The following is a 12006-nucleotide window of genomic DNA, read 5'->3' on the forward strand; positions in this document are numbered from 1 at the left end:
CACTGCCTCTTGGCCTGTCATCTTTACACCTTCCCATTAGGTATTTATACACATTGGTAAGATCCTCACTTCTCCCAGCCTCCTCACATGAGAAGGACAATTAATGGACTGGAGGATTTGTGACCTTAATAGTATTTCCAGGCTTAACTCTAGCCAGGAAGTCAAACCAGCTGCTTTTTGTACCAGCTTTGTAATTTCTCTTGCGCTACCTGACACAGGCAATACTTTAAAAAAGAAAAAAAAGTATAACTTTTAAGTTTTCTCCTCTTTCTGAGTCTAGTCTAGGGCAATGTGCTAAACTAACAAAATAGCCTGTAATTTACCATGATTTTTAGTTATTTGTGCAGTAAAAGGAATGATTTGAAGCTGAGAGGGTCACAAACATGTAAGTCACTTGCTTGGAGAGAAGGCATTTTGTCAAGACAGACAAGCCTGCATTTAAGGACTTTCTGTTTCACCTTTTACTGTATATTAACAAGTAACATGAACAGAGTGTTTTAATTTTCTATTGCACAGTTGGGTTTTCCCTCGTAAAATACAGCTACCTCAAGAGCACTACTACATTTTTTGTGTTGTAAATACATGATTTCTTGTTAGCTGAATAATAATAAGTTTTGCAATTAAAAAGACATTCTTGCGATGTTTTGATGGAGCTACACAAAGCAAGACTTTGATCTTTGATCTGTGTTTTGCCTTTAAAGAAAGTTAGGAATTCTGTAATACATTCTCTGTAGAACTTAATTGCTTTGTCTAAAATTAACAAGATTAAACTGCTGAGTTTATGCTAACTATGCAGGATGGTGTAAACTGCAGATCACGTAACTGTAACGTTCAGAACAGCCTGTTCTACAGCCTTCTTAAAGATCTGACGTATAAGCCAATTAAGTACAGCAACTTGTTTTAATAGGTAAAAGATTTTCATTTAACAGTTTTTGAGCTAGCTTTTAAAAGCTCCTCGGTAGCAGATGAATTGTAAAATAATGCAAAATATGATGACAGCTATACATTTTGCTCTAGTGAACTGATGCGATTAGGAAGATGCCTCCTGTATAACAGAGAGGACTCAAATACTAAAAACCAGGAAAAAAAAATCACAAAATATAAGTTTAATTACTACTTCAAAACATTTCAAAACCAGTCAAGACAATACTAAAAAAAGGAAAAACTGAAACACACTATAACAAGACTTAATACAGTACTGTAGAATAGCAACATATCTTTCATAAGATTTATAAACAGCAGATTTATAACAGGGTATCACTAGTGTAGAAAACATCTAACATCACATTTATGAAAATAAATTTAGAAGTGTATCCTCTTGGAAATAAAGTTTTATAATGGTCACTCAGAGCAGAGAAGCTGAAACTTAGGCCTATTTATTGCTATGTTTAACTTAGTAATGTTGATGTCATTGAAAATGACCAATTTGATTACTGACATCTACAGAATGGTATAAAAAGCAACAACCTAAGGTCAGACATCATTTAAAATAAGTTAAAAGCACTTTTGAAGTAAGACATGTATACATTTTCATGTAAAGGGCTATGAAACATGAGAACAACAAACAAGAATTCTGCATGAAATGAGAAAAAGACCAAAAAAAAAAAGTGGGAAAAGCAAAGCAACTCCTGTTGAAACTTAACAAGAAGTACAAGAAAGACATTTGAACAAATGCTGAATTCAAATACAAAACCATTTACTATTGAAAAGCAAGGCTGAAGTCACAAAATGATGTTCTTTAAGCTCTATTCCTAGACTAAATAAAGCTTAAAAATAATACTGCTTGCTTTCATTGTACACATGTAGTTCCAAAGCATGTTGTAATAAGATTTGGTACAAACTTGTAGAAAGTCGATGTTTTAATTGTTGATTGCTGGTGTGGCAAGATCTTAAAAATTCTTTAACAATTCAACTGTAATAAGCCAGACAGTTAACCGAGGAAAAAATTTGTCCAGGCCTAAAAAACGCTGGTTTTCCCAAGGTAAAACACTTGAGTCAACACAGTTGTCAGACACGTCCTCTTATATTAATATAACAGAAGGTATAGACTATTAAACTATGGTTCCAATGGGACAATCAGTACTGCAATAAAACTATTATTTAATGACAGTGCTTTGATTTTGTCATTTAGTTTTTACTGCAAGATGACTGATGCCAAAGAAATTACTACAGGAAATAAACTGTGCCCTTTAGTTCCAAGTACTGCTGCACTCACAGCTAGAACTCTAGTTTTCAAGACCATATTGGGTGTCACAATTCCTAATCACACCTCCACTACCCCCATTCTGTTCTTAACAATCAGGCCATCAGCTACTATCTCAGGTACCCTCGACTTACAGAAATAGTTCCTCAAGAGTACACTTAAATACTGAACTTGAATTCACGTGTTTAAACCAACCTCTAGCTCACTGAAATTCGGTTAGATTTCTGACCTATCTCAGTAGAATCCAAGACTGACCTAATCTAATAGAACTGTTGCAATATTTAGGCGTTCAATATGCACGTCTTAAAAATAAGATATTAACTGAAAGCAATTCTGACTTAGCTGTGAAAAGGAGCCAAATAAGTGAACTGACTTTTCCCCCATTAACACTGTTTTCCAACCTTATAGGGAATACAAGCGATGTAAACATATGCATCAAAAATCCAGTTAGAAGTAATTGAAATAATTGGGACTCACTTTTCATAAACAAAATAATCCTTGAATTATTAAAAGTAGATACATTTGTATCAACTCAAGTATTCAACAGATTAATGTTTAGGAAAGCCTACTCTAACAAATGAAAGATGGTTGGCTACAATATAGTTTATACAACACCCCATTTTAACTACCATCAATCCTCAAAGAGCCCAATTCCTAGCAACACAATATGTTTTCTAGCCATCATGTTCTTATCTTTTTACAATAAATCTTAGAACTAAAAGAGAAGCCATATTACAGATGACAAATTGTCTCAGGTGCTTCATAGAAAATGTTTAATTAGTTTTAGAAATGCTTAAGGTTCACTTGAATAGGTTTATAAACAATCATGAAAGATCTTGAACATTTATCAGCCATCAAGGGTTCATAAGCAGTACCTGTATGTTGATAGGAAGTTACAGCTAAGTGCAACACCTCAAGAAACCTAGATTTAACTCAATGATCCCCGTGTCCCCTAAATCCAAAACTTAGGCAATACATATTTCTAAAAACCAACTTTTTTTTTTTTAACGTGTCTCTGAACAAATTAAAAAGGAACATGGTTCTGTTCGTTTCAGCTGATTAAGAATATATCTTATACAGTTAAAATATCTTATAAATACAGTTAAACTGTATAAGCATAAAAATCAAAAAACAGATTCTTACATTTGCTCCATAGGGAGATAAAAATTAAGACAGCATTGCAATTATTCAAGTGAACCTTGTACTTAGAAATCCAAAAGAGCAATTTCCAGATACCTCTGGTTTTGAGCCACTGTAAGAGACTACTTTACTAATCTTAGAAAAGATATAGCAGGACAAATAGTTGTGTTCTCTCTTATTCCTGAGTTTTTAACCCATTATGAGGGGAGCTTCATTTATTGAAACATAGAGCAAATTAGGAAATAGCTTACAGTGTATATGGCAATTCAAGTTAAATACACGGTTTGCCAAGAGTACCTCTGAAGGGAAACATGCATGAATAGCCCATTTTTACCTGTTTGCATATTGCAAAGTTTGGTTGCTGCTTTTAAGAAAGCTATAAACTGGGAAGCTATTAGCCCAGGAATTACATCCAAGTTAGAAAAAGAAAGCAGGAATCAGAAGTATTTGCAGCAATCTCCTGCTAACTCCTAAAGGGATAGGAGTTTGGCAAACAAGCATTTGCTGAAACCCCCACTAATATTCACACTAATGAACGTCACATCCAGCTGGAATGCCAGAGCTCACAGGAGTCACACGCCTGGCAAATTCAACGTTTTAATAATTACCCCAAAGCACCAGCTGAGTATTTGGAAAACACAAAGCACCACTTCCACTCAGACCAACGCTAGATCAAAAGCTGCGATATCCTTTTCCTGTAACATAACCAGTCAGTCATCAAGTATCCACTCAACACATGCAAACAGTTAGGAAGGCAGCTCAAACAACTCGTAAGTGTACTGGAATCTGCACTCCATACACTCTGGAAAACTTAGGCTTAGCAAGACACTCACTTTGGAAGTTACAAGTACAGTTTACTGGGTAGGCATCTCTAAATCTTCACTTAAAGAACGTGATTATCAGAGTGTGCTATGGTAGATACTGCACTGACAGTGTCTTTGCTGACTCAGCTGTTTCAAGTGATTAGCAAATAGTTGGGAATCAGAAGTGGAAAGTCTCCAGTCTGATTTTAGCGAAAGACAGATGTTGCTTATGTTGCTTTGATCTACTGAGTTATACCCCTCCTTGTACATGTTGAGACCTAGAATTACTTAATCTTACATTCTTTTAATCTCATCTGAGAAAGTCTATGGAAAGGAAACAAGAAGAGAGGAAGGCTGTTCCTTGTTCTGCTTCTCTCCACAGTACAGAACACAAGATTACCAAAATTCTAGAGTGGTGTCTATGGGAATTTAAGTGACCTTAACAGAGCCAGGATTTCTCACTTCACCGTTTTTCTTCCAAGACTGCCACCTTAAATATGCAAACTGTTCCTTTGCTAGCTCAACTTCTGCATTTATTCAGCATGTATCCTTTATAAAAGGAGGAGACTGGCCATTTACTTTCATACTCTGATGAAGCTCAATGTATAGTGGTTAAAAATTCAAGAAAACTTGAGGAAAGGTGATGAATCCCAAACAGAAGTCCAACCTAATATTTTAAACGTGTGTCCTGTGTCCCATATGATTTAGTTATACCCTAGTGTTTTAAACAAAATAATAACTTTCTTACAAATAGATGAATTAATATTTCATTTTTAAGCTGGCTTTCCTTTTTTCTTGGGTGGACCTTTGTAACCTTTGGCCTTTCGTCGCAAGTTTCTCCGATCTACAATGGGTACCTCAATTTCTGCTTCCTCAGAGCTGCTGTCAGCAGCCCGCTCTGCTGCTGTCTGTGTGTACTGATCCATCTGCTCAGCAGACTCTTCTGACTGCTCTTCTGACTGGTTCTTCTGGCCTTCCTGTCCAGAAGGCTGCTGAAAAGAAACACCCTCAACTTCAACCACTATCAAAGAACTCTGACCCACGGCAACAGAGGCCTCCTGTGAGTTGTGCCCTGCTTCCTCATTTTGTTCTTCCACTGAGGAAGTTGTTTTCGGCAACACGTTTTCCAAAACAGATTCTTCTGCTGCTTCAGTCACCACAGAGTTTGGCAGGCCATTGTCTGAGGGCTCATCCTTTGGAGCCAAAGGATCCAAAGCAGCTGCGCTTTCTTCCTTGGACAATTTCTTCCTTTCAGCTTCTTGCTGCTCTTCTGCAGTGCCCTCTTTCTCTACAGATGGGCTTTCTTCAGTCAGCACCTCTGAATCATTTGCATTTAAAACCTGGTGGGGGAAGAACGGGACATCAGAGGGACAATTCAATTTAAGATACTGAACACTCAAAACCCCTGCCTAGCAACCTAGGTTCTGAAATTAATCCCCAGGGAAAAAATAAAGTTTTGCATTTTGGACAGATACAATTATCATCACTTTGCTAGCATAAAGTCACATAACAATCTGCTTTTACACCATAAAGAGACTGATAAAAATCTGTGTTCTTGAGGAGTATTCTACCCATAATTAATTGCTTCTACGCTTCATCACAGAAAACTATCACACAAACCAAGGTTGTGGCTTTTCACACATATCCGACTAATGTAGGGAGAAATAATTTGTTTCATTACTGCCAACTGGAGCAAAGCATCTTTCTCTTAGGCACCTGTGCATGCCCTCCCTGCTTCTGCACGTTAAAATAAACTTTAATATAGTCTGTTTATGAATTGATTTCCTCTGTCCTGATAAATTTTTCTTCCAGGAAATTCATATAGTGATGATGGGGAAAGGTGTTTTCTATCCGTTACTTAGAGGAAAAAAAAAAAACCACACACACACACACAATTAAGTGTGTATACACTGAAGAGAAGGACAAAAGTTTTGCTGAACTTCTCTCACCTTATCTGATACAGTGTCTTCTGAAGGTCTTGCTGGAGGTTCAAGGATTAATGGAACAAACAGTGTTAAGGGTTCTTCTCCTCGACTCTCAGACTGCAATTTTGATTCGCCACCTAAAACTTCATTTGCTGTTTCCTCTTCAGCCACAAGTGAGGTTTTACCAGTTTCTTCTGTTACCTCACCGTTAAGAGGTTCAGGTGGAGTTTCCTAGAAATCACATTTTTAAGTCAAGGTTGTGCCCAGCCATCACTCCCAGATATCAGTGGGCACATTTGTGGTCTAAATTTGTAGTTTCACGTGAGAAAACAGCTAGCTCTGGTACCTAGAGAAGCATACTAAGAAGGCAGAGCTCAACGTAGAAGCTATCCAACTACTTAAACTGCATAATAGCTTCATGTTGTCAGCTGCACTGTATTTCTGACCGTGGCTTACACTGTTGTTAACAGCAGAGTTAAGTACTTTTCATATACCTCACAACTATGCAAGCTGCAGCCATTCCTTCAAACTGTAGGTTAATGAACGAAAAACAGTGTAAGGTCTACTTTCTCACAGAGGAGTAGGAACATAATACTCTGGAGATATTGCTGGACACAGTGGGTACTCTCAGATTTGAATTCAGCTAGTAACAAGTCTTTGTGAAAAAAATTTGGATTTAAATATAAGTGTGTAAGTTTGGGGGAGGGAGGGTCAACAGCAGTCACTGAAGTATACCAGGTATTAGCTCCTTCAATTAAGCCATTTTCTTCTTAGACATACTGGATCAGTTCTTGACCCTATTCCAGTTCTCCACATCATCTGAATAGGAGAAATCAACTGCAAAAGCTAGCTCAACAGACAAGCCAGAAATTTACTTTACTGAAGATCCTATGAACTCTAATAATTACATCAAAATAAGTACAAAGGCAGTTTCCCCTGACACTAATTCTGTACTACCTTTAGCTTTTAAGATGGAGTTGTTAACGAAGCACTGGTATGACAATCTAAGAGTCAATAAACACATGGATCAAGGCAGCTAATGACCACATTTAAAAGAAATTGTAGCTTCATACTGACAACTTGCCATCTACCATCACTTGCATCACTTGCATCTCTTCTGGATTGAGTCTTGCCAATCAACACTGAACTCACCTCCTTTTCACTCCTTTTCTCAGGTGGTGATGTATGCAACTCTGTTTCCGATACAGACTGGTCCTCATTTTCAACAATCATTTCCTCATCGTTCTCGACAGCGTTCTCCTCAGGTTCTTCTACCGAGTCTTCTGAGCTTTCAGACACATGGGCAAGTGGTTCCAGCCTGCGGCAGGCATTAAGATATTCCCTTTAAATTGTTTAAATAAATACATAATTTGGGTGATCCCATCAGCAGGGAAATCATTCTCTCACGACCAGTTTTAAACTGCCACATCACACGCTTGCCATGGGAAATATGAATCCAGAAACATGAACGCATCTAAGAATGGCTAACTCCTAGTGAGGAGAAAGATATTAACTAGACAAAATTGCTACGGCAGTTATAAAGTGGAGACATCTATCTCACCTCCATTGTGTGTAAACATGTCTAAGTAAATTTGTTATCTGAAAATTAAAAAGCAGTAATCCATTACCCATTTAAAAGCTACAAGGGAGAAGAGAAGAAGCAATTTTGCCCTGCCCCATTGTGGGAACAGTTAAATTATGCAGCTTCATAAGCAATTATGTTTATATAACCATTGAACATGCATGACTTAAGACGACCATGACTGAATAACAACTCAAGCTGATAAACACAGCCTGGCTGAAGATACAACCAGCTAGAGATTAAGCTAACAAGCAGCTGAAGATGAAGCTTTGATAAACCTCATATGTAATGACACCATCTCAAACTAAGTTTTCTCATTTCAGAAATGAGAAAACTTAGGCGCACTGATGTAGCATACACAATCAAAACAAGCACATGGTTTTGCAAGAGGCTGCTTCAATTTCATAATAAATGCAGTATTAGAGGGTTTCATCCAGACGGCAGGTTGAGATTGGAGGCCCTGCACAGTAGAACAGCTCTAGGCAGGGGTCAAGTCCTAGAGAGAAGACCCTGCTCTGTTTGCTTTAGTGTGTGGAAGGGGCAAGCAAACTGCCCTCAGGATTCGCTGCAGCCTTGCTCACAAACACCACATCACACACCTCGTTCAGAGGAGCAGTGGCCTCTTGTTGACTCCACCTTGCAAGGCCCAAAATACTGACTTTCAATGACAGAGGCTGGTCTTCCCACATACCCAACTAGCCAATTAGTAGTAGTCACAAGTCAAAAACTTCTCAACCTGTGGCAAAGGCAAGCCCTGCCACGTGGCCTGTTCCAAGGCAGCGGGGGGCAGCGCCCCGTTTCCACAGGGCGCAACTGCACCACGGCACCTAGGTAGTTTCACAGAGCAATTAGCATGCAAAAATTAGGCTGCGGCTAGCTGAAGAAACATGGGAAGCCACTTGGCTTGTCAGCCAGCTGAAACTGAAACGGAATCAGTTTCTGGAAAGTGGGTCAAATTTCTCTATGGAGAACAAATCATAAAAACAAATGTCTGATGGCTGAGCTACAGGAGGGCTGAGATTTTGCACAAACTGCAATCCAGGTACTACAAGCAGAGGAGCAGTGTCCAATACAACTATATTGCAACAGAATAGCCTACCTCACTTGAAAAACTGTTTTGGGGGCTTTTTTTGTTTTGTTTTGTTTTTTTAAAGAGAAATTTAATGGAAAAAAAGTTTGAGGGATTTCCCAGAAAACAATCAGATTCCCCTCAGTTCTCAAAAAGGCAGATTTTCAGGGACAGGGGGGGGAAGCGAAGAGAGAGAGAGAAACAAAGAATATCTGAATGTACGTATGTTCACATACGCAGGAAGGGGGAGGAAGGAACGTTTTTTAAAATAATCATAGTTTTGCTTTCTGGATGGGACTTCTTGTCTTGTAGGAACTGTTACAACACACAAGCAGTACAACTCTTCACACTCCCATTTAAAAATGATTACACAGGATTACAGTCTTTAAATCGGGAACTCTTTTTTTTTTTTTTAAACTAACAGTATAAATATAAGCCTATGTTGTCTAGGATATAAGTCTGGGTATGACTGTTCTAAAACAGGATTTGTCCAAACAAAGGGCTTTACTTTGAGGAGGGATGGCTCCCTGTAACTATTTTGTTATTAAGTGACAAGCAGTAACTAGCTCCCAAACTAGAGAGTCATGTTTTAGTTAACTGTAAAATGCTACCGTAAGAGGAGGTCAGGGCGGGACTTCTCTCCAAAGACTGCACAAAGCATTGCGGATAGATGTCCAGCTACATTACTGTAAGGAAGCATGCTGTGTGAATACAGATTTTTTTACCTTAATGCAGACTGAGTTATAACAGAACACGCTCCTCTTGTAAATATACCCTCAGTCCTCACCGTTTTCTTACTGTTCTTCCCAACATCTGCTGAGCTTTCAGAAACATCAGACATTTTGGCACAATCACTCTTCATGTGATATCTCAACTTCCCTTCTCACACCAGGCTTTACTTTCAAGCAAGCAAAGTAGGAAAAAGGGAGAGGAAATGCCAAGAATCACACTGGTGGAGACCCCTGTAGTTTGAGACTGCCTAAACAACAAGATAAAAACATCAATAAAATACGGGCTCCTTTACCTGCTTTCTGACACATGAAGAGCATTTTCCTCCTCTCCTTTGGAAATTTCAGGTTCAGATTCCTGGCTATTTTTTCCTATCCTGGGACGTTTTAAATGACTGCTTCGTGTCCGAATGGAAACGGGTGTTACAGTAGGCTCTTAGAGGGGAAAAAATGTATACATAAATACAAGTGAACAAAAGCAGTCTAGGGAAGATTGCACATACAAAATTTTTCCCCTAATCGTTTCATTAAAGCAAATGCATAAGGAAAACACAAGTGAAACAGCATTTTACTGTGGTACTTATTTTCTGAATACACAAACACAGTCTTGTTACCAAGACTTGTAACAATTGTTATGAGTTGGACCCCAGCACCTCAGAACAAGGCGTGTTTTTACCCGCTTTGCAGATGAATAAGCGGGGCTACAAAGAGCCTGCTAACCTAGTAATCCATAACTATCACAATACCAATAGTCACTGTTATTTTTACCTTCAGATGTGCTTGCACGGACATCTAATGATTCTTTGCCTTTTTGAGATTCAGCCTAAAGTAAAAGCAAGACCAATGTTATTTTAAATACCTTCATATCTCCATCTCTAGCTGCACCTTTCTGAAGCATTATTTCATACCAATGGTACTATGGAAGAGTGGTTACAGCCACTCTTAATTTTACATACATATATATTCCATACGTCTTATAAAATATATAAACGCATTATAAAGTTATTTTATATCTCTCTCATGTCTCAACAGACCAGAATAAGTTTGTGATCATCTGGTCTTCAGTAGAAGCATGAATTTTTTTCCTGCATTTTACTTCTGATTCCAACACACAAGACAAGACTTCAGCGTAACCTGCCATTACAAATAACACTAGCAAGTTTTTTGTAACCCATCTATAGCAAGTGTCCGTAAAATTAACTGCTATGTCTTCTCCCCCCCCCCCCTTCTTTTTGTAGAAATCCAAGGGTCTAGACTAGAGCAGCTGAAAAAATTTAGCAGGAAATTTATTTTTACACTTGCATTGTATTTTGTAGTCTTATTATATTATGACAAAAATATTATGACAAAAAACCCAGAACTTAGTTATTCAGCAATAATGCAGGTTACATGAACAGTCAGCACAAGTGGCTGCTAATGTCAAACCTCCCTCTCCCCAGAAATGTCTTGCCTCCTGTTCCTCCCAACCTCTCAATTTTTGCGCAAGCTAGCTGAGGACTCAGTGGTCAAGCACTTGATATTATGAAGTGGGTGCAAGCTATATACATTAAAATGTAGTATACGCATTGCTCTCTTTTATAGAGTCTAAGCGATCTAGAATTGGCAACAACCTGCCTCCAGAGGTTCTGCTGCCTTCCCAGCCTCACCTCAAGTACTGCCCAAGACGACCAGCAACAAGCAGCCGTATCTAGATTCTGCTGCTCAAAATAGTTTCAAGTAAGTGTTAAGACACACAAAACAGGACCACTAAAATATGAAATGCATTCTGGGAATTTTTTTTTCCAGGTTGGGAGAACGGTAGGGTGTTTTGTTTTGTTTTGCAGGTCACCAACTTTCAAATCGTTGCAGAACTCTGTACAGACAGTGCAGGTGCCAGCCGAGCTGCCAGTGATTCTAGCAGGCTAGGAGGAGCTGAAGCACTTCAGGAACCAAGAATCTATCATCTTCCTCTTCTTGGTCAGGGCAAAAGACAGGGCTAGAATTCTTAATTCACAACCACAGAAAACCCGAAAAGCTACTAATGTCCCTCTGCTATTTTCTCTAAGTACATCCTTATAACTCTGCATCCAAAATATGCATTTTTATGAAAATGCTTCTGCTGAAATGATCATTAGAGGAATCCATCTGAATCTAAAATTCAGTGAGGATGCTCAGTGCACTCTTCCAAACTAAAGACTACCGTACAAGTTAAAGACAACTCAGTTAGCTGTTGCTTCTCATCATTTACAGACTGAAAATGTCACTACTTTGCCATCAGTTTTGTTTGGGAGATGCTAACTTTCCTCAATCATGAGAGCAAACATTTGATTTACATTTCAAATTTAAAGTTCAGCTATAAAGGGGTGAAAGCACCGATTCATATACTTCCCATTTTTCATGATTCAATGGGAAGAGCCACTGACTTCTATGAGAACATGGTCGCATCTTAACACCACAGACAGTCTGAAACACACAAATTCATCCTCCCTGGATGTGGAGCTGTCCAAGGACATTCTGTCTGGTCTCAGAACACAAGCGAGATGGAGGCACAGCTGCCTAATATTCAAACACACAACA

General features: G+C 38.5%; 1 protein-coding gene across 2 annotated transcripts in view; it reads right to left on the reverse strand.

The window, feature by feature from the left end:
• Nucleotides 1-1095: 1095 nt before the first annotated feature.
• LOC104152935 (soluble lamin-associated protein of 75 kDa) overlaps nucleotides 1096-12006 on the reverse strand; it is a 37316-nt gene continuing 26405 nt past the window's right edge. For both annotated transcript variants that reach the window (XM_068928853.1, XM_068928854.1), the window contains exons 9-13: nucleotides 10219-10273; nucleotides 9747-9885; nucleotides 7224-7389; nucleotides 6096-6302; nucleotides 1096-5486 (exon numbers count right to left, since the gene is read on the reverse strand). In XM_068928853.1, the coding sequence (XP_068784954.1) occupies nucleotides 4920-5486; nucleotides 6096-6302; nucleotides 7224-7389; nucleotides 9747-9885; nucleotides 10219-10273 (1134 nt within the window). In that variant the 3' untranslated portion in view covers nucleotides 1096-4919. The remainder of the gene's footprint in view (nucleotides 5487-6095; nucleotides 6303-7223; nucleotides 7390-9746; nucleotides 9886-10218; nucleotides 10274-12006) is intronic.

The sequence above is a fragment of the Struthio camelus genome, chromosome Z, assembly GCF_040807025.1.
Source record: "Struthio camelus isolate bStrCam1 chromosome Z, bStrCam1.hap1, whole genome shotgun sequence".
NCBI lineage: Eukaryota > Metazoa > Chordata > Aves > Struthioniformes > Struthionidae > Struthio > Struthio camelus.